At 52.8% G+C, this 27,100-nt stretch overlaps 1 protein-coding gene across 2 annotated transcripts; it reads right to left on the bottom strand.

Moving 5' to 3' along the window:
• Positions 1 to 824: 824 nt before the first annotated feature.
• Positions 825 to 26,713, bottom strand: CAND2 (cullin associated and neddylation dissociated 2 (putative)). 2 transcript variants are annotated; one of them, XM_081105630.1, is made up of 15 exons: positions 26,581 to 26,713; positions 21,312 to 21,455; positions 20,904 to 21,058; positions 20,189 to 20,312; positions 16,859 to 17,124; positions 15,329 to 15,434; positions 15,007 to 15,149; positions 12,595 to 12,887; positions 11,615 to 11,756; positions 9,789 to 11,291; positions 8,198 to 8,293; positions 6,736 to 6,905; positions 6,300 to 6,464; positions 3,794 to 3,901; positions 825 to 1,918 (listed from the first exon to the last, which is right to left on the bottom strand). In XM_081105630.1, the coding sequence occupies exons 1-15, from the start codon at positions 26,646 to 26,648 to the stop codon at positions 1,691 to 1,693; spliced, it is 3,711 nt and encodes a 1,236-aa protein (XP_080961756.1). In that variant the 5' UTR covers positions 26,649 to 26,713; the 3' UTR covers positions 825 to 1,690. The 2 variants fall into 2 exon arrangements, with proteins under 2 accessions (XP_080961756.1, XP_080961757.1); XM_081105631.1 differs by lacking the exons at positions 20,189 to 20,312; positions 20,904 to 21,058 and having other exon boundaries at positions 6,736 to 6,833; positions 26,581 to 26,698.
• Positions 26,714 to 27,100: the final 387 nt, after the last annotated feature.

Genomic DNA, 27,100 nt, shown 5'->3' with positions numbered 1-27,100 from the left:
GCTGGGGAAGACTTGGCCCTCAGACCAAGGTTCTGAGACTTCATTGAAGTACCTTGCAGCTCAGAGGAAGCTGTTCTTAGTCTCACTTTTTGTAAAGTTGAATAAATTATTCTGTGGTTCTTCTGGAGATTGAGAAAATGCATAAAAGGATCCAGGTAAATTTCTTCATTCTTATTTGGTGTTGAAATAGCACAATATAGCTTCTGTCCAAAAATATAAAACGGGGTGACACAAATCCCTCTATAATGATCAGCCCTGGATGCTTGAAGGTGGCTTTCAATTTCCCTTATATAAACTCCCCCAACTCACTGCTTCAGGCATAATTTCCTTAGGTGTGGGGTCCTTAACTGGTGATAATTGGGACTCAATTTAACACTCCTTTACAACTACAGTAGGTAGGATCTAACTTTAATTCTAAGGTTATGCTATGCCAAGAAAGTATAGGTCACATGGGATGTGGCACGTGGTACTCTAGTACAGCTATTTTCAACCTTTCTCATCTCAGCACACAAACTAAAAAGTGACCAAATATCTTTGCCGATCTGGCCAAAATAGGTATAATAGAGTAGTGGTGTGTTTCTTCACCATCCTGGTCAACTGAGCCAGGAATAATACATTAAAATGTTCCTGGTGTATTAGCCATGCCTGGATTTAAGCTCGCTCTTTGAGTAGATAAATGTCTTACAGGTTGACTGCTTCCTGTTCAAAACCTAATATGAAACATTTGTGAATTAAATTATTGGTCATTTCCATGACTTCTTTCAATTGATTTGGGACACGTACTGAGAAGTGGTTTACTGACGACGAATTGTGCAGAGAAAATTGTAGTTTAGGATCTTTATTAACCTGTTTTCTGATAGCACAGAAAATTCTTTGGCCTGTCGCTTATTTCTATAAGAAAGTTTCTAAAAAGGACACATTGAAAACTTTAGAAGGGCATAAACCAACTGGTTGCCTAGGCGGGGTGACATGAAAGATGGTTTGTACTTACTAGTAGTGCTTTGCTGTTTACCAGTTTATTTCATAGAGAGTTGAAATTAGAAAAACACATTAGGTCTAATTCACTACCCACACTCTTGCCCCCTGCAAGAAAACCTTTCTGATTTATCACTGCCTGTTAGAATCTTTTTTTTTTTTAATTCTAAAAATGTGAATAACTCAGAAGTATCTGAGTTTTTAAGATGCCCAGCCAAAGCACTAATTCTTGGTATTATCAGTTTGATCAAATGAATTGTAAAATGAGAGTGGTGTGACAAATATGGGGCACCAGTGGGAAGAAAGGCCAGCCAGCTGCTTCCTAACCTCACAGCTGTGAGCACAGGAGTAAACACTAAGTACTTTGTGAAGCAGTGCCTCCCCAGCTTGAAAGAACTAGGTCAGTGTGGAGTCGCATCAACCTTGTGATGTGACTTCCCATTGAAAAATTCCACCCCGGTGCCTTGAATGGCTGTCCTGAGTTACAGGGCCCAACTGTTGGCAGCCTTACAGCTAGCTTCAGGTTGGGGAACCTATGAGTTAGGGTCCCTGGAGAAGGCACTGTAAACCCCAAAGAGGAACAGGAGGGCCCCCAGGGAGATGAACATTTAGGAGTACAGGCCAGTGGCCTTTGGTGGTGGAAGAGAAGCTGAGACCTCAGGCCTGGGTGGGCCCCTTCTCTTGAGGAAGGGCCCATCTAGGAGGTGGGGTAAGACTAGCTGAGCTCCATTGAATCTGTGTTGGGTGCTGAGGCAGAATCCTTCTGGATGCTCTCAAAGAGGGTGGCAAGTTCCGGGTTGGATCTGATTTGGGAGGAGAAGTCGGCCATGATGGGGCTTTTCCCCACTTCTGGGATGGTCAGCAAGGCAGCCACTGCCCTCATGGCAGAGCGCTTCAGTTCATCTTGCTTCTCAAACTCCTGCTTCACAGAACCAGCTTTGACCTAAAGTGGGAAACAACAATGAGCCATCCTTTATTGAGCCTGTCCTTGCACCACAGTCTCTGGCTTCCTCTTCACCACCTATGGCACACTCCCTTGCTTCACAATCTACGGTTGCAGCCTCCTGAGGGTTCCCTCCACCTCTGGGCTTTCTCATGCAAATCAGCTTCAAAGTCACCTAAAGGGCCTCTGAGTAGCCAATCTAAATTACCTTTATTTTTTATAATAAGTCAAAGGTGATGATTCATGTAAAGTGTTCACTTAATCTTCCCCTGATTAGAAGTATTGGGCTGCGTCACTGAATGGATTACTGTCATCTGTCCATTTCTGTTACCTCATCCCCACCCTCTCCCATTTAGAGACTCTCAGAAATTCTCCAATACTTACGGAATAAAGGCCCTCCGTGACTTCCCCAGACAACACTAGTCTCTTCCCCCTCAGGAATCTAATGGTCAAGAGCTTGGTAATAGGTTGGACGTCCTGGGTTCAAATGGCTCTGCTCGGTGAGAGCTATGACTTCAGGTAGGAACTTCTTGTCCCTCACTTCTTACAGGGCTGCTGTGAGGATTAAAGGGCCTTGCAGGCCCACACCCCTTCTCTGACACCCATAGCGCCAGATGTGCTTTTGAAATTCAGGAATTTGAGGGGTTTTAGAAAGGGATAGTACGTAGATGTCAGGTGATAGTCTGATACAATACCCTGTAATCAAATACACTAGTATTTCCTCCACTAAGTTAAGGAAAAAATGTAAGAATATTATGAATATCACAAAAAGGGAAATAAGGTCCTAAACAGCCTGGTGCCTGTTCAAGTTAAGTTTTGGCGCCAAACAAGTTACTATAGCCTTTTAGTTTCCAGAACTTTGTAGAATTCAGAATTGTGGATGAGGGATTGGGGACATGGATGTGACAAGGTCTCATCACTGTGCTCAACAAATAGCATCCTTTGTGCAACCAGACTGAGTGGCTTTCGGGCAGGCCTCGATGAAAGTGAGTGAAGGGTGTCCTGACCCTGTGATGCCATTTGCAGCTCCTTCCTGTGAACTGGGTTTTTCTCCAAGCAGTACGGTTCTAAGTACACCAGAGAGATTTGGCCACAGAGACTGTCAAGAGCCTGCAGTACCACTGTTTTCTTGACTTCATACTAAGTATATGTTAAAAATAGAAATTTGCAAGTCAGGTTTCTATTAATAAGTACCTATTTTATCTGTCTTATCCACATTAAAAAAATTTTTTGGAAAAGGTGTTACTGCTTGGAAATTACTGCGCTATGGGTGTCTCCTCTTTAAGCTCCAATCTAAAATACTCTGCCCTCTTTGTGATTAAGTCTTTTGCTCTTCCAAAACCCAAATTAGTTCTTCATTCAATAGGTATTTACTGGGTAATTTACCCCCTAGGTGTGCCAGGCTCTGTTCTCAACACTGCAGCTTTCCGTGAGACCTTTTGCCCGGATCCCTACACTGGACCCTTGAGGCACTCCCGTCTAGCAGCAACTCTGCCCCACACCAGTCAACAAATGATTTCTGTCTAAGAGTGCCTCAGTTTCCCAATTAGGATGTGAGAAGAGGGAGCCCATCATGTTCAATGTGTCCCTAGCACCTTGCACAAGGCCTGGAAATATTTAGTGAATGACAGAGACAGAGCTGGGTTTGAATCCCAGCTCTGCAATTTACTAGCGGTGTAGCCTCAGCCAACAACTTGGCCTCTCCAAGCCTCTGTTCCCTGTGTATACAATGGTAAGACTAAGAAGTAATAAGAACTTCATAGGATGACGGTGATTAAAATAAGCCCTTCCCACACCACCTGTATCTTAGGAGGTTCTTGGTAAATGGTAACTGAACGACCAGCAGAGGGCCCACAGGGCTGGACAGGGGCTTACTTTGGCAATACAGGTGGCCCTGAGTGGCTCAATGAGCCGGTCCACCCTCTGCAGGACAGGCGCAGGACACAGGGTAGCCAATCGTGCGAGCATGATGAAGGTCAGCATCTGCCCAGGAGGAAGGAGACAGAGTGTTTGGTGAAATGGCCCAGGACCACAAGAAGCAGGCCCTGGGGAAGAGCCGAGACTGGACCCAACACCTGGAGCTCAAGTCCAAACTTGAGCACTAATTCCCACTCACACCCCTGCCAGTGTCTGGTAACACCAACTATGCCAACTATACTTGATTGTCCTGAAGAGAATCAGATCAGAAGAGGCACCAGGTGTGTGTATGTGTGTGTGTGTGTGGGGGGGGGGGGGGGCTGCAGTTCTCAAGCTCAGATATACCAACTGGGCCAGGCAGGTACTGTTCATGGGTGAAGGGGGCCAGATGGGAACTGGGAAGGAGTAAGGAGTCTACACTCCAGACAGCAGCTACTAAGCTCCACTCTATTGTGGCTAGATGGGAATGTGGCCCAGACCTGACAGACTGTTTTCAAAAGAAATCCTGATTTTCATGTAAAATCTCTCAATTTTTAAATGTTGGCACCTGATTTAAACAAAAACTATGTGAGCCAGCCCTGGCCAGGTAGCTCAGTCGGTTAGAGTGCTGTTCTGAGACACCAAGGTTGTAGGTTCAATCTCTGGTCAGGGACAAGAATCAATCCATGAATGCACAGACAAATGGACCAACAAATCAATCTCCCCCCCCCTCTAAAATCAATCAATAAATAGAAAATAAAAACTTTATGAGCCAATTAACATGCCAACCGGCCTGGATTCAGCATGCAGGAGAATAATGATGACCTCTTGAAAATGTTAAAATCCTCACAAACGATACACAATATAAAGGGAGGTTGTTCGGAAATCAATATGTCCTGCCCATCCCCACCAGCTATTAACCCTGCCCTCCACATGCCCCACAGCAAAGGAAGAAGACGGGCAGAACAGCAAAAAGCTATGACCCAGGGCTCCTCCACCTCCTGCCTTGTGCCCTTGAACTAGCCAGGTCTCTGGTTTCTCCCCTGCAAACTGGGCATCTAAACTCACTCTCCAAAGGTTAATGTGAAGGCTTGATGAGATAACCATAGATTCCTCAATAGACGTCTCACCCACCCTCCTCAGTACCAAAAAGGGCTGGGTAGGAAATATGGATTTCAAACAACCACCCTTTATACTGTGTATCATTTACAGGGACTTTACCATTTTTTAAAAAATATATATTTTATTGATTTTTTACAGAGAGGAAGGGAGAGGGATAGAGAGTTAGCAACATCGATGAGAGAGAAACATCAATCAGCTGCCTCCTGCACGCCCCCTACTGGGGATGTGCCCGCAACCAGGGTACATGCCCTTGACTGGAATTGAACCTGGGACCCTTCAGTCCTCAGGCCGACGCTCTATCCACTGAGCCAAACCAGTCAGGGCAACTTTACCATTTTTAAAAGCGGTCACCATTATTCTCCAGGCTGAAGCCAGGTCTGTAAATGTATTTAACTGGCTCACACAATTTTTTTGTTTGTTTTGGGGGTTTTAAAATCATCCCAAAGTTTGCACTAATGCCCAGGCCTTGTCCTGTGCTCAAGAAGGGCATTGGCCAGAATGGGAGGTCAGGCAAGAAGGGCATTGAAGGTCAGGCAAGAAGAACATTGGCCAGATGAGAGAGAAGAACAAAGACTTGCTCAAGCATGGGAAAAAAACATGAAAAATAACTCACTTTTATCACTCAGTGGGTATTGGCCATCTTTCACATCAGTACATAGACAGAGAACTAGCTCACTCTTTAATGTGGCTAGGATTCCATGACTGGAGATACCCAGTTTATGGAGCCAGTTCTCCATAAGTGGACATTTAGGTAGCTGCCAGATTTTCCCAATTACCAGAAATCAGTGAAGAAAATCTTGAACGTAAATCTCTGAACATGTGCAGGAATCAGTCCAGAGGCTCTTGGACATGGAAAAGCTTTTGTTCTAGTTATTGCCAACCATCCAAAGAGCTTGCCAGTGTAGACTCCCACCAAAGGTGTTTCAGACATGGGTTCTTATATATATATATATATACATATATATATATATGTATATATATATATATATATATGTATATATATATATATATATTATTGATTTCAGAGAGGAAGAGGGAGAGAGAAACATCAATAATGAAAATCATTGATCGGCTGCTTTCTGCATGCCCCCTACTGGGGATGGAGCCTGCAACTTGGGTACGTGCCCTTGACCAGAATCGAACCCAGGACCCTTCAGTCCGCAAGCCAATGCTCTATCCACTGAGCCAAACCAGCTAGGGCAAGACATAGGTTCTTATCAGAAAAAAAAAAAAATCAATACAGCTATTTTCATGGGGGTTCCTGGGGTAGGAAGTGAGGGACAAACAAGCAGTGGGCCCAGTAGTGCCCTGGCTGTCCCCTTGGTATGGGGTGGGCATGGGTCTGGCAGGGGGCTCATCCTACCCGGATATCATAGTGGTCCTTCAGGCCGTCCTCCACATGGTTCAGGAACTCGCAGATGACCAGCTGGCCCAGGCAGCTCTCGAGCAGTGAGTACATGCACTCGAAGGCTGCCTTCCGCACATCCAGCCCATCATCCACTGTGTGCTTAAAGGGCCCCATCTCCACCTGCAGGAGGGAAGGATGTGACCCCAGAGTGTAAGAACACCTCCCCTAGTTCCTGCTGCATTCCCCACTTCTGTTGCTCATTTTACCTGTGAGGAGAAACTGAGGCTCAGAGTGGATTAAGTTGCCCTGGCAGGGTCACGCAGTTGGAAGTGGAGGGTCCAGACTTGACCTAGGCCATGGAGCCTGGTCATCTGATGAGCTGGACCCTAACCCTCAGCAGAGCCCCACCAGTCAGGCCCAAAGCTCCCACTCAGTCCTCCCCCAGCCTCACCTCTCGGATAAGGTCTCGGCGGATCTTTGTCTCCCGGTAGAGGAGGGGCAGGATGTCATTCAGCAGGTCCCGGACCAACGAGGGCTTATTGTGCACGGCTGAGTTGAAGAAAGTCAGAGTGGCCCTGCGCACGTTCAGGTCTGGGTCCTGCAAACTCTCCATGAACTCTCCTGGCAGAAAAATGAGAGGGGATGTGAGAAGTGGCACAGCCAAGACAGAAACCATCTCTACCCCCACATCAGTTACCTGGTCCATGTGAGTCATGCATACCTGGCTGAATGGGGGTGAACATGTTCTGAGCATCTACTTTGCACAACAAGCCTTCGAAGTCCAGATAAGAATGTGGACTCAAGTCTGGCCTGAGTTCAAATCCAAATTCTACCACTTCCTAATTCTGGGACCTTGGAGAGCCTCGATGTCCTCATCTGTAAAATGGGGATAATAGCAGTATCCATTCTGTAGCAATGTGTTTATGATTTAAAATGTGGTAGTATGTAAAGCACATAGCAGAGGTCCTGGCATAAGGCAAAGATCCTACAAATATTAACCTGATATTATGATAGATGAGGCTCCTGAAGGTCAGAGAGGTGAATAAACTTACACAAAGTCATACTTTTCTGAGTAAATCTTTTTGGATAGTTTAGACTTCTCTGTATTAATGTTTTATATACTCAATAAATAAATAAAATCAAGAACTGGTGCCTGGCCTATGTGGCTCAGTGGTTGAGCATTGAGACATGAATCATGAGGTCACCAGTTCAATCCGTGGTCAGGGCATATGCCCAGGTTGTGGGCTCAAGCCCCAGTAGGGGAGGTGCAGGAGGCAGCCAATCAGTGATTCTCTCTCATCATTGATGTTTCTATCTCTTTCTCCCTCTCCCTTCCTCTCTGAAATCAATAAAAGTATATTTAAAGATATATATAACAACAACAACAACAAAGACCCATCGGCTTGGAGCTCTGAAGAAGTGAGCCTGGTCCTGCAGAGGCTCCAAGGAAGGAGGGCTAAGCCTCCTCCCAACGAAGGCTCCTCGAGTTCCTCAGGCCAGAAGGTCCCTCAGACAGGGACAAGTTAAGGATCCACTCTCCCTTGCCATGGTGCAGCCCTGCCCAGTTAGGTGCCCACTGAAGCCAATGTGTTAGAGAGGTTGGTAGAGTTCATGGAGCACTTTCTCCCTCAATTATACATGGACTCTCCAAAACTTTAGAACTGCAGATTTCCATGTTCCCATTTTACAGATAAGGAAACTGAGGCTCAGAGGTGAGAAGGGGGATGTTGGGCTCACTCAGCAACTGAGTGGCAGCAAAGGAGTTTGAACCCAGGCCCTGCTGCTGTTATGATGATGAGGTGGTCTCCTGGTCTCCAACTCCCTTCAGTTAATGTGTAAGAAAAATCAGCTAAAGCTCAAGGGGTGTGTAGGGGACTGAATGGGGCTGGAGACAGAGGGGATGCTCTACTCACTAATGAAACTCTTTAGGAGGGGGTCAATGGGATGGGGCTGGTCCAAGATGAGGAACTTGACCGCTGTGATGACAGTGCTCCGGGTGTTCGGCTGACCTGCAGGACAAGAGACAGTGGCTTGATGAGGGGCAGGGCCAGTCCTGGATACTCACAGGTCAGAAGGTGCCAAGACTCTCCTCTGCCTCCGTGGAAGACAAAAATATACCTCTCCCCACCTGAAACTCCCCAAAATCTTTGGGAAAGTCAATGCTACCATTTCCCTTGGCAGCCTAGAATCTTCCTGATTCTTCCCGCTGCGGCTGAGAGAGTAAAACTCTCAGTTTGCAGGTAACCACATTGCCAGATACAAACAGAGAACCAAGAACTCAAGAGCAGCCCAGCCGGTGTTGCTCAGTGGTTGAGTGTCGATCCAGGAACCAACAGGTCTTGGGTTTGATTCCTGGTCAGGGCACATGCCCGGGTTCCTGACTTGATCCCCAGTAGCAGGTGTGCAGGAGGCAGCCAATCAATGATGTTTCTCTCTCATTGATGTTTCTACCTCTCTATCCCTCTCCCTTCCTCTCTGAAATCAATAAAAACGTATTTTTTTAAAAAAGGAAGAGAAGTGAGATGCAGACCAGAGTCTTACAGGGAGAGACGACTGGGAAGTCCCGTGCACTCGCTAGGAGCAGGCCACCAGTGTGGCTCTGAGCTTTCTTCTCCGAAACCAGTGGTCAAAAGGACGTGGACTGGTTAGCTGGTTCAACAGAATGCATGAGGCAGAAACAAATCAGAGCTTAGAAAAGGCAGGGCTGCTCCTCATCCTGAGACTCGCCTCTCAAGGGTCCCTGTGAAGAGCCCTGGGAGTTTAACAGGGAACGTCCTCAGGGAATGCTCTTCCTGTTCATGCAGGAGAGGGCTACACAGCTGCTTCTTATCAACCCAGCAAGGGCTTAACATAACCACCAACATAGCAACAGCAGCAGGTACGCAGGGTTGATTAGGTACCACAACACTAGACAAAGCACTCTGCCTACCTTATGTGACATGATACACCCAATGACCCTATCAGGGGACCAGCTGACCAGCTCCAGGCCTGGAGGCCTTTCGTTCTCAGGGGCCCAAATAGCCCCACAGGTACACCTATCTGCTTTCTTCCTCCCTGAGCTGTGGAACACCCTGATGTGCCCTGATCTGACCACACAGAACCTGCCCCCTGGTTCTTGCCCGGCCCTCCCCAAACCCCAGGGCATGGCATCCAGTCTTCGTCTACATTTCCATTTGCTCCTGACTCAAGCGAGCCCCCAAAAGCTCCACTCTGCAGCTGCAGTGTCTCGCCCCTCAGAGAACTGCTTTTATTAACCTTTGCCTGGAACATGAGGGTGCTGTCCACACCAAGGATTATGAAAGTGGCATCATGACATGTTTATGTTGAAGATCAAGGACTCTGTCTCCTCCACTCCAGAGATCTCACAGGAGGAGGCCTGTAAGTCTCAGGAAACAGTGTTTAATGACTCCTCTGCCTTTATCTTACACACGAGATCCTAGCTCACTCTGTGTGGTATGTCAGAAGCTCAGGGGCAAACTGCCCACCAGTGATCTGGGTGCATACCTGCAGCAAGTTGCTTCCGGAGTCGGGGCAGAAGGAATGGCGGGTTGGCGAGGACAAGCTTCCCGATGCACTCAGCCACTACCCCCCGGGTGCCCTCCTCGGCACCCTCGCAGCGCTGGAACAGCAGGGCCCAGATGTCCTCGGCGTAGGGCTTTAGGCTGTCAGGCTGGGCAGCCCCCAGGGCCTCCCTGAGCGACTGCAGCAGCAGGTACTGCCGCCTGGGCTCGGCCTCTATCTGTCCCAGCAGGAAGGGCAAAAAATCGGGCAGGTTCCCAGCGCCCACACGGCCTAGTGCATAGGAGGCTGCAGCCCTCACGTCCTCACTGGGTGACCCTAAGGCTTCCAGGAGCACAGCCTTCAGCTCCCGCTGGGGGCCAGGCCCGGCCACCTGGCCCACCTCAGCCAGCGACAAGAATGCCAGGACCTTGACTCCCGTGCTGGAGTTGGGTGACCTGGCATCGCAGACCAGGCGGTTTGCTGTCCCTGCTGCCTCCTGGGGACAGGCAGCTGTGAGGGCTGCCAAACACCGAGCCAGAGAATGGAACACCTGCTTGTGCAGGCCCGGCCCACTGTCCACAGCCTGGTCGTAAACAGGCGCAGTGAGCAGGCCCATGAGCTTGGCGTAGTCCACACACGGGGGCCGGGTCCCCACCAGAGCCTGCAAGAAGCCTTGGGCAGCTGCCAGCACACCTGCTGGCAACAGGGGTGAACGCAGCAACTGCAGCAGCTCTGAGAGCACAGGGCCACTGACCTCAGCCAAAGAGGCTGGCTGGGCCTGGGTCACTGTGGTTAGAAAGTCTACAGCCAGCTGGGCCACATGCATGTCACTCTCGCTGACCAGGGCAGGCAGCTCCGCCAACACCACCCGAACAGCAGATGGAGGGAGGCTGAGTCCCTGGCTCTGGGCCAGGGCGTCCAGGGCAGCCAGTGTGGCCAGCCGTAGCGCCCGCTGGTTCTTGCGCAGGAATGAGGCCAGTATGGGTAGTGACTCGGCCAGGATGGGCTGCAGGTCAAGCTGCAGCGGGGACACAGCCACGAGCGTCAGGGCCTTGACGGCAGGCAGCCGGGTGATCTCATTCCGCAGGCGGTCCAGGAGGAGCAATAGCGATGGCTGCAGGTCATCCCCCAGCCGGTCACCCAGGTGGCCCACAAGGTGGCCCATGCAGGAGATGGCCCGCTCCTTCACCTCCTGGTCCAGGTCGGTGGCACGGAGCCGTGCCAGGGTGGCTGCAGACATCTCTCCAACATATGGCTCGGGGTCCAGCATCCGAGGCCTGTCCAGGGGCCACAGGGCCCGCACCAGCTCCTGTAGCACCAGCAGGGCCTCGGCTGCGATCTTGTAGAAAGGGTCAGACACACAGGCCATGACCGGAGGCAGGAGGGTGGGCAGGTGTGGATGGAAGGCCTCGGCGGGCTCTGTGCCCAGCAGCCCCTGCAGGAACGCCAGGGCATCCATCCGGATGGTGGAGGAGTTCGAGCGGTCCGCCAGTGAGAAGACGATGCCTGCAGGATGGGTGCAAAAATTATGGGCCACAGACCCTGAGCCAACACAGTCCTCCCTGGGTGCGAGAGCGGAACACCCACAGGTGTTTGAGCTGAATGGCTCTGACGCAGCAGATTCTAAGAGGCCAGGGTTTGGCTGGGGCCAGGGCTGAGGGACACAAGGCCACCTGAAACCAGGAGGTAGGGCCTGCACTCCAGCCTTGTTCTCACTGCTGGCAATGGGGAGCCACTGTATGTTGCTGAGTAGGGGCACCCTCAAGGATTGGGGGCCAGATTCTGGAAGAGGCCCAGGACAGCAGATACCAGGTTCCAGTCCGTCCTACCTGCTACCAGCACAGGCATGTGCTCTGCCAGGCTGCCAGGGAGGATGCCCGCCAGCTCAGTGAGGAGACTGAAGCATCCCTGGCGGACCCTGACACTCCGATCTTTCAGCTGCCGTTGCAGGGCCTTGATCACAAGGGGCACCTGTGGGCAAGTGAGGGGAGGTCAGTGACCACCCAGAGAGCTTCCACACCCCAACTCCTGAGGGACTTTGCTGGGTGCCTACTGGGGACCCCAGGGTGGAGAGGATCGCTCCATCCCAACCTTTTCATCACTCGCTCTGTACCAGACACCTGATTCTACACTCAGACCTTCTACACCTGACTCTACACTCAGACCTTCTGAAGTAGGTACTACACCTCGGCCCACCTTACAGATTGAGAAGTAGGTACAGAGAGATTAACTTGCTCAAAATGACACGGGCAGTCTGGCTCTCACCCCTGCACTCCAAGGGCCCATTCTCTTCCCCAGCTGGGTTCTCCCCAGATGAGCTCATCTGCTCCCCAAGCTTCAGATGCCAGCACAAAATGACACCTGATCTACACTGTCAACACCAGACTTGAGTGCTGACTGCCCACCTGATGTCTCCATTTGAACATCTGAGCATCTCGAACATAAATGTCCAGAATAGAACTCTGGACATCGCCCTCTTCATGTTCTGCCACCTCAGGGGACGGCACTCCATGCTTCAGCCAGAGTCTAGAACTCACATGCCACCTCCCTGTCCCGTCCCCACAGCCACTCTATCAGCAAGACCCCAAAACGGTGTGGCGCAAGGGCAGGGCTTTTACTAGTATTTGTCCTGTTCCCCACTGTGCCCCAGCCTGATGCACAGAGCCGGGCACACAGTGGGTGCTCAATATGCACACGTCAGTGGACGGATAGATGGTGGGGTGTGTGGATGGATGGAAGGGTTGTGAGAAGGTGGGAGGGTAAGTTGTGAGAGGGGGTGGTAGGGGGAGAGAGGTGAAGGTGTGCCCACCTGTTCTCGCAGCATGTGGAGGCTGCTGCCAGTCTGGGTAGGCTCCTCAACGGCTTCCACCCATCCCTTCGGGGGCCGCGTTTGCCGAAGCAGCACGATGTAGGCCCCAAAGACATCAGCCTTGACATTCTCCTCACGCTCCCTGAAGCGGCGGATGAGCGCTGGCGCCAGGGTGCAGTGGAAGGTGGGTAGCAGGTCAGGCCGAGAGCTGATCAAGGCTGCCATGCACTTGGCTGCTGCCCGGCGCACCTTCCAGCTCATGTCATCATCGTCACTGTACTCGTCCTCACTCTCTGGGGCAGGAACCAGACACCCATGGAGCCCTGCACTCTGTAGCAGATGGACAGGGAGCTGCCTGCCCCACCCAGGGGGTCTCCCAGGATGGAGAGGTGAAGAGGGAGCCAAGCCCGTGTTTCACCTTTTGATGATCATTATTTACACACTATAGGGGTGGGCAAAAGTAGGGTTACAGTTGTGAGTACATGAAACACAGAGTGTATTCTTGCATTATTGTTTATTAATTATTGTATTTTCCATATGAACAACTGTAAACCTACTTTTGCCTACCCCTGTAATAGGAATGTTACCTACCATTTAATGAACACCTACTGTGTGCTGGGGATGGCACCAAGCACGTCAAATCCACAACCTCATTTTAGCCTCACAACGACCTTGTGAGACAGGGATTATTTTCCCAATGTAGAGATGAGAAAATTGGGGCTCAAAGGGAAGTGATTGGCCCCAACTTACATGAGCAGGGAAATAGCTGGAATTAAATCCAAGTTCTCCTCCTGCCTCCATACTCTTCCCTAGTTTGACTACACTAGGGGAAAAACTGACTTCCAAGACTTTAATGAGGACCTAGATAATCCATTTGGGGCACAAAACCCATCCTTTGGTTTCAGGACTGGCTGTGTGATGTTTCATTTATGGGGATTCCAGAAGGAAGAAATAAAATAGGGCCTCCTTTTGCATTGCCCCACCCTACCCTGCCCCAGCCTCTCAAGGGTGCAGATTGCTTGGCTTCTAAGCAAGAAATGCTCTGTGTGGCTTCCTACAAACAGTTCCCCTGAGAGGCCAGAGCCCACACAGTGCCTGGAACCCCATTTTTTTTTTCTTATATATTTTATTGATTTTTTACAGAGAGGAAGGGAGAGAGATAGAGAGTTAGAAACATCTATGAGAGAGAAACATCGATCAGCTGCCTCTTGCACATCTCCTACTGGGGATGTGCCCACAACCCAGGTACATGCCCTTGACCGGAATCGAACCTGGGACCTTTCAGTCCGCAAGCCGACTCTCTATCCACTGAGCCAAACCGGTTTTGGCGGAACCCCATTTTATAGATGAAGTGATATCTAGAATAAAGATCAGAGACGGTGAGAGCCTCTCCTGAGGGCACACAGCTAGGGAACAGGATAGCTGAGATTCAGGCCCACGAGGCTTCCCTATAACACCTGTGGAGACACCCAAGGCTCAGAGGGGGATGGTCCTGGTCACAGGCTCAGAGGCCACAGTGTTCATACCCACGCCTCTCAGAGCTGGCATCTGGACAAGCCAGCTTGTCCCATGGGATGGTCGCATGGGTGCAACCTGGCAGCTTAGCAGATGTCGCCTCTGAAGGACCATCGTTTGTTACCTCCACCCTATGCCACCCTGAAGAAATATCCACAGCTCCCTGTTACTAACAAGGAAATGCCCGATCTCCCTGGCTTGGTATTCGAGGCCCCAACATGCCTGTCCAATCTTGTCTCCCACCATCCCATCTCATTCCAAGTACCCCACCAGACCCTAAATCCCTTGCCTCCATTGATGTCCTGCTTTGAGAACACAAGGGGCACCCATCCGAGTGACAAACTGGATCACAGACACAGAAGGAAAGTAGCCACTGAGTTCATTCCCCATCCAGGTATCATTCTACCATTCGAGATTCACTCTGCTGGGTTAAAGGATTCTCTCCTGGAAGCCATGACTAAAAGGGTAGCGATGGCAGTGTACAGGTCAAGAGGTCTTTCGGACATGGCTCCAAGCTCCAGCTATGCCACTTCCTAGCTGTGTTACCCTAGAGCTGTGTTATCTCAGGCAAATCACTTCTCACAGTCTGTTTTCTTGTCTAAAATACGGGGCTAATAACGAACACCTGGTTTTCTAGGGTTACTGTAAGGAACCTGAAATAAGAGAGTGCTCTGGACACCAGGAGATGCTCAATAAATGTTAGTGATTACTGCTACCCTTACTGTGCAGTCAGAAAGGATGGGAACAGTGGAGAATCCAGATTATGGAAGGTAGGGCTGGAGCCTGAGGAACAGCTGGGATCAGGATAAGGGCACTCAGTGTGGCCCATCTTTGGCTGGGGAAGGGGGTCCCGGTAAGGCTGCACCCATTCCCACCCTCCTCAAGTTGGCCACCCACCTTGCTCACTGGATTCACTATCCTCTGTCTCCATCTGCTCCTCATCCCCGTCACTATCATAGTTATAGTTGGGGTCATGCTTCATGTACTGGAGGCACAGGCTGGTTACATTGGGCACGTGAGGGCCCATCTCCTTGGGGCACCTGTGGGGTGGGAGAGGGAGGCTCTGGTGGACCCAGGCAGGACAGGGTAGGCAGTGGGGCCCAGTGATGAGTCCTGAGGTCTTACTGCTCTGAGGCCAACATTCTGCCCCCAACCCTGCCCCACCAACTCCCCAAAGAAACTCTGGGGCCCCCATCGTCCAGCATCCCACTGCACCTACTTCCTCAGGAAGGCTTCGAAGGCCTGGAGGCAGGACTCCCGGAGCTCATCATCATCCAGGTTGCAGAACTCCTCCACCAGAGGTACCAAGCGGTCCAGGTGGGCCCCTGTAAGGCCAGGTGGGTCACTGAGGACAGGCCAGACCCTCTCCCAGGCTCCCCTAGCCCGCAGACTCAGTCTGTCCCTGCACCTGCATCCCTGGCCACTGCAAACCCAACCCAGAGGCTTCAGAGTCAAGCAGATGTGGGTTCTAGCTCTGACTCTGCCACCTATGGGCTCTGGGAGCCTGGGCACGTCACAACACTTCTCTGACCTTGGTCTACTCATCTTCACAGTAGAGATAACAATGCCTACCAGATAGAGATTTTGTGAAGATTAACATGATGCAGATAAAGAGCTTTGCCCAGGTCCTGGCACACAGTAGGCGCTCAATAAGTAGCACCTGTTGTTGAAATGATTACACGTCCTTGCCTTATTTCCTGTACTAGGTTGTAGCCCTGGGTGGAAAAAGGGGAGAAACAGGTACTGCCCTTTGAGACCAGACAAGAGGGGCCCTTGCCTGATCCCTGGGCTTTAGAGGGTCCCCCACTAGCCCTTCTCCAGCGACTGCCTTCCCCACTTTCCTGCCCACCTGACTCTGAACCTTTGTCTGGGTCCTGTGCAGGCCTCCTTCCCGGTCTATGCTCCCAAGAGTGGCCACAGGGTGGCTGCAGTTTGTCGTGAGAGGGTGGAGAAGAGAAGGCCGGGAGTAGATAGAGTGTGGACTGCTGGCTGGGGTCCCCAGGTGTGGGTAAGGCCGCTCTCAGGGAGACAGCCAGAGGGAAGGGAGGGGCAGACCATGGCTAACTCTACCCACACTGACTTTTTCTAGCCCGGAACTCCAAGGCATTTGAGAGTAAATTCAAACCTGATTGCAAGATTCCATTTCCATAAAATTAATTTATGGTTGCAGAAAACAGATCGGTGGTATCCCGGGGGTGGGGGGGGGGGGTGGGCGGGGGGATAGGGGGTAGGGGACGAGCGCCTAAGGAAGAGATGGACCACAAAGGGGCACAAGGAAACGTTTGGGAGTCCTGGGAATGTTCTGCATCTTGACTGTGGTAGTTCCATGGGTGGACCCAAAGGCGGAAACACACTGAATGGTGCGCTTAAACAGTGTGCTTTATTGTACATATAGTCTCCCAATAAAACTTCAAAAATCCAAACCTGGCTTGCAGGTTGTTATGAAGGTATAGTTGTCAAAATAAGAAGATGGAAGTATTTTACTCTTTAAATTTTTAGTATATGTGCTGCAAAGCGAGCACTTATTTATTTTTAAAACATCTTATTTAGGTTTGGTGAAGTGATTTATAATTATCTGAGGCTCAGAAGCAGATGGCTCTCAGGGCCCATGCTCCCAAATTATTAACCCCACCCCCTTCTAGAGGTGGCCCGCCCCAGGCTCCGCCCCCTGGGCCCAGGGCCTTGCCCGGTGCCCCAGCACCCACTCGCCTAGACCCCGCCTCCTTGCCCAGCAGCCCAGCTCCCTCACCCAGGCGGTGGCCTGCCTGGCGGCCTACGCTGCCCAAACACTGGATCAGGGTGCGGATGGCAGCAGGGCTGGCGGGTGCGCGTGGGCCCGGCAGCCGGTCCAGCAGGTGATCGGCGAGCTCGACGAAGAGGTTGGTGCTGCAGGCAGCCGCCAGGTGGCCCAGTGCCCCGACAGCTCGCTTGCGCACGGCCAGGCGTGGACTGCTCAGCTGAGGCAGGAGGCAGTGCAGGAGGCTGGCGTGGAAGGCACCGAGTGGGGGGCCCAGCCTGGGGAGCCGGAAGGGGTGTCAGACCGGCCCACTGGGTAAGCACCCTGAGCCAGGCACCTCATGACTCCCCATCCTCTCCTGGCCTGCTCCCACGAATTTAACAACCCGATTGCCCCTGTTAAATGGAAAGGCACCCTGCAACTGTGTGGTGTGATTATTTATTATTATTACTAGGGGCCCGGTGCACGAAATTCGTGCACTGGGTGGGGGGGGGGGGAGAGTGTCCCTCAGCCCAGCCTGCCCCCTCTCACATACTGGGAGCCCTCAGGCGTTGACCCCCACCACCCTCCGATCGCCTGATCAGCCCCTTGCCCAGGCCTGACGCCTCCGCCAGAGGTGTCAGGCTTGGACAGGGGACCCCCATCTCCCCCCGATCACTGGCTCTGGCCCCCGCCCAGGCCTGAGGCCTCTGATACAGGAATCATGCCTGGGCAGGGGACCCCCATCTCCCTCTGATCGCTTGCTCCACCCCCCGCTCACGCCTGACGCCTCTGACCCAGGCTTCAGGCCTGGGCAAGGGGACCATCATATCCCCCCAATCCCCGGCTCTGCCCCCCGCCCAGGCCTGATGCCTCAGCCAGAGGAGTTGACCCTCATCACCCTCCGATCACCAATCACCGGATCGGCCCCTTGACCAGGCCTGAGGCCTCCGGCAGAGGTGTCAGGCCTGGGCAGGGAACCCCCAGCTCCCCGCGGTTGCAGGCTCCGCCCCTGCCCAGGCCTAACGCCTCTGGCCTAGGCGTCCGGCCCGGGCAGCGGGGACCTGCAGTGGCAGCGGGGGGGCGCCACGATCGTGGGCTTCGCTTTGGGCCCAGGCAAGGGACCCCTAGCTCCTGGGACTGCCAGCTTCGACCGTGCCCAGCTCCCATCGCTGGCTCCACCCCTACTTCCTGCTATCACTGGCCAGGGCGGCAAAGGCGCCTGATTCTCCGATCATGGCTGGGGGGCAGGGCAAAGGCGGCCCCAGGGCCGCCTTTGCCCTGCCCCCCAGCTCTTATCTCCCCCCTGGGTTTCAGATCACTGTCAGTGGCAGGGGGCTTCTTCCTGCTTTCCCTTTCGCCTCCCTGCATTGTGCCTACATATGCAAATTAGCCGCCATCTTGTTGGCAGTTAACTGCCAATCTTAGTTGGCAGTTAACTGCCAATCTTAGTTGGCAGTTAACTGCCAATCTTAGTTGGCAGCTAATTTGCATATAGCCCTGATTAGCCAATTGAAAATGGTATCGCTGTACGCCAATTACCATTTTTCTCTTTTATTAGTGTAGATTACGTAAAGAAAGCAGAGAGGGGAAGGGACTTTCTCGAGGCTACCCAGCCAAGAAATGCAAGGCCAGAGCTTGAACCCAGATGTCCGGGCTCCCGGCTTGGGAAGAAGACAGAATGGTAATAGGTATGGGGGCTATAGTGAGGCTGCCCTGATTTCCCGGGAGTCTGGGCCTTGCCCCAGTGTCCATCCTCCCTCACACTGAGAACAGAGTAGTCTAAAACCTACTCCTCTGCTATCTCCCTCAAGCTCCTTCAATGGCTCCCCAGTGCCCTTTGAAACAGCTGAGCTCTGAGCTCACGGCGAGAGGCAACACAAGAGAACGGTTTTTATACAGGTAGAAGGCGGCCCCTGCCCACCTTAGCAGCTTCTATCCTCACCTTTCGACCACACTTGTGCATTTTCTGTCCTAAGACCTTTTCTTCTTTCACTCTACGCTAGCACATTGACCTCACCTTCCCATCTCTCTCCATCCAGCCCAGACCTCTCGTCTGGGTTTCATTTATTTATGTGTTGACCTATGTGATAGGGCCTATGCTGGGGGCACAGGTGAGCAAGGTAGATTCTGCCTTCAGAACCTGCCCTATGGAGTTTTCAGTTGAGTGGGGGCCTCCCAGGTACCTCAACCTCAACATGCCCCAAGGTGAATCCATCGCCTTCTTCCCCACACCTGTTCCTGCTCCCAGAGGGCATCCACCACAGAAATGGCCCTGGGTCTGTGCCCCCAGCTGGTAAAGCCAGACCCCTGGGCATCATTCTTGAGTCTCTCCCACCCACTCCAAGCCCTGTGGAGTCTGCTTCCAAAATACAACCTGAATTCACCTGCCTGCAGAAGCCTCCAAACCAGTCTCCCTACCTATTCCACCCGCTTCCATCTACCGTGCACACTGAAAATAGGATGCTCAGTCTAAAACTCACAAATTCCACATGGCATTCCTCGGCCCCTGTCGGCAGACCCTCCCCAGCTCCTTACACCTTCAGTATGATTGTCACCGCACCCACCTCCAGCCCTCAGGCCTCATCTCTCCACATCGCCCTCTCCAGCCCAGGGATGCCTTGCATAACCCTGGGACCGCATGTCTTCCCCTGCCTCTGCTCTCTGGGCCAAGGGCAGTCTCCTCCTCCAGTGTCCCCTTGTGCCCGCCCATGCCTAGCCAAGTCCTGCCCTTTCTTGAAGGCTTATCTACCAAGACCCTCTCTAGGAAGGGACTCCACCCTCCACCTGGGTTAGGGTCTCCTCCCCTGAGCTCCTACAAGCCCTGCTCTTATCCTTGCTGGTGTTCTTACTCTACTCACAGTTGATGTGTCTGTGAGCTCCTTTCTAGGAAGGACCAAGGCTGCGCCACGCCACATTCCAGAACTAGCCCAGCACCTGCCATTTCTCTGGCCACAAAATAGGTGCTCAAATCTTGGGCGGTTGAATGAGTGAGTGCTTAAAAATGTGCAGTACAATTTAAAACAAGGGCCCCGCTATATTAGCTCAAAAGAAGGAAGAAAGAAAAAGAAGAAGGTGAGGAAGAGGAACACACCTGGGCTTCAGCTATGGAGAGACCTGAGTTCAAATCCCAGGTTCTGCCATTTACTGAGAGTGTGACTTCGGGCAGGTCACCACACCTCTCACAGCCTATAACATTGTGACAAACGAGCTCTCCTTTGCAGGACTGCAGGACTGATTAAGGAGCCCTGAGCACAGGGCCTGGAGTGCAGAAGGTGCTGGCTCTGTGGATTTAAATCCTTCCCTGTCCCCTTTGCTCCCCCTCCTACCCCGATCCTCCTTGCCCGGGGTGGCCTCCTGCACCTGCTCAGCATGTCAGAGAGGATGTCCAGGGCTTCCAGCTGCACGGCCACGTCCTCCTGCTGGGCAATGGCACTGGTGAGCTGGCCGGTAATCTTCCGGCACACATTGGCGGCCAGGCCGGAGCCTGCACAGAGCACAAGATGGGCATGGTGAGTTGCAGAGCTGGCCTCTACCTCTGGTCAGCCTTTGATCTGCTGACCCAGGAAAGCCAGGGCCTGAGCGGTCCTGTGCTTGACCCAAAGTCCTGACCAAACTTAAGGTGACACTCAGGGAGCTAGAATTGATGGCCAACCCCTCTTCCCACCAGGGTGAAGGGAAAAGTTAAGCATTTCCTTTCCTGGACTCCCTTACCGTTAGGAGGGGCCAGATGACCGCATTCTGGGGGATTCTAGGGAGACCCATGTTTTTCTTATAAAGGGCAACAGACTTGGACAGAGACTCAACCCTGTCCTACTTGAGCTGCTAAATGAATTGCTGCAAAAATGGAACTGCTGCTCCTCTACTTCTTTAAGATGCCACGAGTTACATTTTGTAACTTGAAGCTAAAAGCATTCCTGACACCGAGCCATGAACTTAAGTAGATAGGAATCTGAATTCTCTGCCACTGACTAGCTGGTTGACCTTACATAAGTCCCTTCACATCTCTGAGCCTCAGTTTCTTTAACCATAAACTAGGACAAATAATTAGAGTACCTAGTCCCTGGGACCTGGGTACCTGTGGCTGCAGGGGGTAACTCCGACAGGACAGTCTTGAGGCCGATGCCAGCAATATCACGGAGCTGCTCCTTATCTGACCGCATGTTGGCACAGAGAGCGTCCACAATGGTCTCCACCTGGTACTCCTTCACTTTGCCCACCAGAGGACCCAAGCTGACAGGGAGGGAGGGAGGGAGGGAGGGAGGGAGAGAGAGGGTTCAAAAGCCCCAGGCTCAGCCCGAGTCAGCCTGCCCATTATGTTCCCTCAAGCCAAGTCACTGTCCAACTCCACTGGACTCCAAGAGCTGCTTAGCAATTCTTCTCCCAGAGACTGTACCCCAAAGGGGCGGGAACCCTGGGGAGCTCCCCCACTAGGGGAGCATAGCCAGACAGTGCCTCCCTGTCCCCCGACAAGGCCAACACTCACCACTTGACTGCCAGGTTCTGCACCTCACCATTCTTGTCCTCTAGGAGCTTAAGCAGCATCTTTACCACCTTGCGCTCGCTGTCCTCATCCAGCTGGATGGAATCCTTCTGCAGCTCTGACATCAGGTCACTGGTGGCCATGAACCTGGGCAGGGAGGGCAGAGGAGGATTTTCAAGCAGCTCCTGGGCCCCAGTGATTTGGGAAGCTCTTAGAGTTCTCCCAGAAGCAGACCTTGATACAAAGATTCAAGGGAAAGTAAATTATCCGGGCTGCGGACACAGTCAGGCTCCCACAAGAAGACCGGTGTGTGAGAGACACCAACTGCACATTGGGGCCGACCAGGAGTGGCGGCGCAGAGCACACTAGCTAAATGCTTAGGGTCTCGAGGCTGGAGAGGTTCTTGTCTCTGCCATTTAAACAAATGTGGACTTGGACAAACCACTTCACATTGCGGAGCCTTGGTTTACCTGTCTGAAAAATGGGGATGAGAATAGTATTTGCCTCAGTGGGTTGTATGGAAGATAAAATGAGATAATGCATGTGATGTGGTTAGCACACAGTTGAGAACTCAGGACATAAACACTCAGTAAGTGGCACTGCCATTATTATAAAGACACAGTACATCATTCACATCTCATTCATGCTAGAAAGTTGAACAGCCACCTTTCAGCTAAGTCAGGTGTCAGCAAGAAGGCTCTCTACCAGACAGGTGGAAGGGGCTACCCCTGCCCACTTCCACTTCAGCCCCTGCCCTCAGACCAGTGGCTCTCAAACTGTAGCCAGCCTGAGAACCACCTGCAGGGCTTGTCCAACACCGCTGGGCCCCACCCCCAGGGTTTCTGAATCAGCAGGTCTGAGCCGGGGCATTTCTAACAAGTCCCTGGATGATGCTGAGGGGCAGGGACCACACTCTGAGAATCACAACCCTTGGCCATGCTGAGGGGCCTGAGCATGTCTTAGACACTGATGTCAACAGCTGACCAACCCCCAGCTGTGGCTCCTGACCTAGGTGGTCATCGGAGTCAAGGGCTACCCACCCCCAGGTGGGCAGATCCGTGTGGCCTGATGCCCTGTTCAGGGCATTTGAACGTGCAGAGGCAGATTGAGCTGGAAAGTCATGGAGAGTTGGGCTGCAGGGGGCACTGTGGAGCCCCATTCCTGCCAAGATTCAGAAAGGAGGGCAGAGTCTTAAACTGGCAGCCCTCAGCTGTGTCCACCTTGCAAATGTTTGGGAGAGTTGACATAAATGTAATGATTTCCAGATTCTCTTGAAAACAGAACATTTGAATACAACTGGGCCTACTGTCCCTGGTGACAATAACTGGCTCTAGTCAAGACATGGCTGCCCTCTTTCGGTGGGAGACACACGCTCCAGGCCACCAGGTTCCCATCAGGCCCACTCCACCAGCTCACAGGCTCTTGCAGGCACTTGAGAGTGGACATTAGAGGAGAAAGCAGGACAGAGCAGCAAGAAGAGATGCCATGAAGTCGGGACCAAAGAGTGGTGGCTCCAGGAAGCTTCCAGCTTTTGCTGACCCACCAGCCTTGCTTTCTGGCTTGAGCCAATCAACCCACCAGCTCTGACAGCCCTCCCCCTGCAAAACCAGTCACAGTCCGCCTCATTTTTGCAGGCACAGACCTGCTGCTGGATGTCATGATGGCCCACACCATCCTGTTACCAGAAGGGCACCTGTCGCTGTCACAGCTGTATATTTTTAATGTTGGGATAAGCCTCAAGCTGCTGAGAGAAGGAAGGAGTGGCAGGGCTGACTGTGTCCACCTCTGGGCCTGGCCATCACAGGAGAAGCAGCCAAGATAAGGTGAAGGAAGAGGCTTGGGTCTGAGCCAGGCCAAGGCCTGGGTTAGGCACATGCACTCCTAGGTCTGTCCAGCTGAAGGGACATTCTCAGAAGGCAGGCAGGGTCTCTAAGCTGCAGTCCATGGAGAGCCAGCTCAGCCTGGCAACCCAAGGGATGTGCTCCTTTGCCCAAGATGGGCCTTCTGTCCCTTCTTTCTCCTCCACCTGTTGAAAGCCTATTCATCTGTCAAGGGCCCAGCTCAAATCAGCCTCAGGGATGACTCCTCTGGCCACCTGCCCTGTCCCCTTCCCCACGCTCTCTCAGCACACTTGGTTCCTCTGGAAAGGACCCCTCAGAGAACTGCGCCCCTCCATCACAGCACTTCTCACACTACACTGCACACTTGGTCGCCCATGTGTCTCCCCCATTAAATTAGGAACTCACAGGGGCTTGTCAGTTTCATCTCTGGGACTCCAGGCCCAACAAAGAACAGGTCCAAAGAGGGCCTGGAGCGGGGGGGCGGTGGGGAGGGCAGAGTGAGGGCAGGAAGGGAGGAAGGTTAGATAGTCAGCCTCTAACCGGGCTCAATGCCAAACAGCTGTGTAAAAACCTTAACTCTGAAATCAACCCTTCTGAAATATGCCTCAGCATTGCAGATACCCCCACCCCAAGTTCCTGGAAACACTTAGCTCTCTGAGAGAGAAAGCTCTATGTATATATGTATGTGGTGGTGATAGTGGGGGTGTACAGGGAAGTGTTTAATTGGGTAGACAAGAGCTTGAGCACCAAAGTTTGGCTTTAAGTAAACACACTGGTCTTGTCACTTATCAACTGGGTGACTCCTCTCTGAGTCCCGCTTTTTCCACCTAATATATGAGAATTTCCTTTGCCCTACTTCATAACATCCTTGGGAGGTATTAAGAGGGCAATGAGTTCTTAGCAGACGAGGAATCTTGGCTCAGAGAGGTTGCAGGAACGGCTCAGGGTCACACAGCAAGTTGGGAGGAAAATCAGCCCCACCAGTCAGTTCCCCTGGATCCTCAACCAATACCATTGTGTTTTCAAGAAATGATGTGGGGCTTCCTGCCAGACCCCCCCAGTTTACCCATTTCCCTGTTAGAGTCAGAGTGGGAACGGGGCAGCCTCCTGCCCACAGAGTGGGGGCCCAGGGATAACAGGGACCAAAGACTTCCTCCACCCTGCGGGGACCTCCATCTGCAGGATCCTTGTCTCCAGGATCCAGAGGACACAGTCTCAGTTTCATTCCAGAGAAACCTTAGAGGAGACTCAGCGGAAACACTCAGCCACATGGGTGCCTGGACAGCTGGTCAGCAGGACCCGGCCTCTCTGGTATTTGGACTTTAAAAATAGACACCATCCTCTTATGCTTGAGTAGTTTTAAATGTTCTCAGGGCCACTGGCAGAGCGGGCTGAAGGGGCTTCTTAGGCTCTAGGAGGCAGGACCAACCCCTCCAGGAGACCAGACCTAAGGTTCTAGAAACGGTGGTACAAATCCCCTCGGCTGTGTGACCGCAGGCCAGTCACTTCGCCTCTCCAAGCTTTTGGAGAACAGGAAGAGCAATCATTCTCACCCAGGTGGACAGGTGGACTGATGAGATGACGCTGCAGAGCAGAGCAGGGAGCCTGGGACACAGAAAACATTCACTGAGCACATACTGGGTACAAAGAACAGGCTCTGGGACGGAAAAAGGAAGCTCACAGTTTGGTGGTCCAGGAGCCCTGGGTCTCCGGAGGCTAAGATGTGACATGGCAGAAACATGGGCAGAAGAGGTGTGGGAGCTCAGGGGAGGTGCCTAAACCTGCCTGGGTGTCAGGAGGCATCCCAAGCAGGTGACAACTGAGTCGGAGTTAGCCAGCTGAGGGGGGAAATGAGGACGGAGAACAGAACTTCCAGGGAAAGGCCCAGAATGGGGAGAGGGCATGGCAGATTTCTGATATGCACCAAATCATGGGTCCATCTATTAAGTGCTTACCTGGTGCCAGCCACTAATCTAAACATTCCACGTGCATTAACTCACTTCATCCTCACACCAACCCTCTGAGGTGGGTTCTATTAATATCCGCATTTATAGAAACAGAAGCTGAGGCTCATGATGGGTTAAGCAGCCTGTCCATGGTCACACAGCCAGTAAATGGTTGGGGCCCGGATCCAAAGCCAGAACTGTGGCTCAAAGGCTCTGCTAAAGCTACAGTAGAGGCTCTTGAGGGGATGTTGAGGAATGGGTTTCAGGAGAAGGCAGAGGGGTCAATCTCCTCACCAGTCAGGGGGCTGGAATCAGACGGCCTGTTAAGATCTCAGCCTCTGTGTTTTGGACTTCGAGTCCTCCACTTCCTAGCTCTGTGACTGCACCTAGGCCCTTCCTGCCTCTCGACCTCCGCTTTCCTATCTGTAGAATGGGGATAAAATGTTCAACAAGTGGGTGCAGCTATATTGGTCTCTGCAGGCTCCGTTCAGCTCAGAGGGTCCAGAACTGAATGTGTGACCATGGGACACACATCCCTTCACCTCCCTGGACCTCAGTCTCACCCATTCCCCCCAGGATGAGGGGGTTGGACCAGAGGTTTCCTCCATTCTTTTCAGCTCTGTTCCTGTGTGGCTCCCTGATGCTGGGGGAAGGAGGAAGAAGAGGAGCACACAGAACCCAGAATCCTCCACCCTAACCATCATCTATCTGTGCTTGCAAAGCCACTCAGCCAGTCTCTCCCTTCAAGCTGTGTCAAAGACCAGGGAAGGGAGGGGATGAGATGGAAAGGGCACCCTGATGTGCAGGGAGAAAGCCTGGAGTGATATGGGGAAGAGCGAAGAGGTAGGGTGCTGAGGTTATCAGTGAAAAAGTCAACCCCGGGCCCTAACTGGTTTGGCTCAGTGGATAGAGCGTTGGCCTGCGGACTGAAGGGTCCCAGGTTCAATTCTGGTCAAGGGCATTTGCCTTGGTGGCAGGGCACATCCTCGGCAGGAAGTGTGCAGGAGGCAGCTGATCAATGTTTCTAACTCCCTATCCCTCTCCCTTTCTCTCTGTAAAAAATCAATAAAATGCACCTTTTTTTAAAAAAAAGTCAACCCCGGGGTGTGATCCCGGGAAGGGGCCAGGTTTCGATGCAGGAAAGCACAGGCAGCGCTAGGCTCCCTCGCTTCACTGTGGGAGCATCCAATGCGGGGCGCGGCGAGGGCTGGGCAGAGGTGCAGAGGCAGAGGAAGGGTGCAGCGGGGGAGCTGGGGCCTCAATGGGGGACAGGGGGCAGGGGCTGAAGTTTGCACGGCGGGAGGTGAAGCAGGGATTAGAGTCACACGCCGGTGGGGGCGTTGAGGGGGGAGAGGTGCGGGCTTCACGCTGGGAGAGGGGGGAGGAGGCAGGGGCTGCGGGTCCTGGGGGTGGGCCGGCGCGTCGAGAGGGGAGGGAGGCCGAGGGTTTCCGTGGAGGGGGAGGCGGGGCGGGCAGCGGGCGCACCTGAAGTCCTTGTCGCTGGACGTCATCTTCTCCAGGAGGCTGGAGATGTGAAAGGCGGCGGTGCTCATGGTGGCTGCGCGCCGCTGGCGGCCGGCGGGAGGGAATATGGCGGCGCGGGCGCCCCCTGCCCCGCCTCGCCGCCCGGCTGCGCTCACCGGACAGAAATAGCAGCCCCCGCCCCGCCCCGCGGGCTGGTGCTCCGGCCTCGGCCGCCGCCGCTGCGGGAGGCAGAGGGGAGTGGTCCGCGAGGAGCTCCGTAGCCCCTCCTGAGCGTCAGCCCCAGCACGTGGACGGCCAGCAGCGGCTTGCATGCTCCCAGCGACGGGGAGGTCACTACTTATCACGGGACAACTCCTCCCTGTGATTCCTGTGGGTCCCGGCTTTTCCCGCTGAGCCCCTCGACACTGCTCGGTGGCCGAGGCATGGTATCACAGTCTCAGGTTGGAATCCTAGTTCCGCCAGTCCCCCTCCTGGGTAGCGGTGGCCAAGTCACTGTCCTTCTCTGGGCCGCAGCTTTCTC

This window comes from Myotis nattereri (genome assembly GCF_964212035.1).
Source record: "Myotis nattereri genome assembly, chromosome: 14".
Classification (NCBI taxonomy): Eukaryota; Metazoa; Chordata; class Mammalia; order Chiroptera; family Vespertilionidae; genus Myotis; species Myotis nattereri.
Note: the sequence above shows the minus strand (reverse complement) of the source record. Positions and strands in the feature narration are given on the sequence as shown.

Coding starts and splice junctions, on each gene's coding strand:
- CAND2 (XM_081105630.1), bottom strand. CDS start 26,648: ATGAGCACCGCCGCCTTTCACATCTCCAGCCTCCTGGAGAAGATGACG. Junction 15,150..15,328: donor TTCGAAGCCTTCCTGAGGAA/GTAGGTGCAGTG, acceptor CCCACCCCACAG/GTGCCCCAAGGAGATGGGCC. Junction 6,465..6,735: donor GCCGAGACCTTATCCGAGAG/GTGAGGCTGGGG, acceptor TCCCTCCTGCAG/GTGGAGATGGGGCCCTTTAA.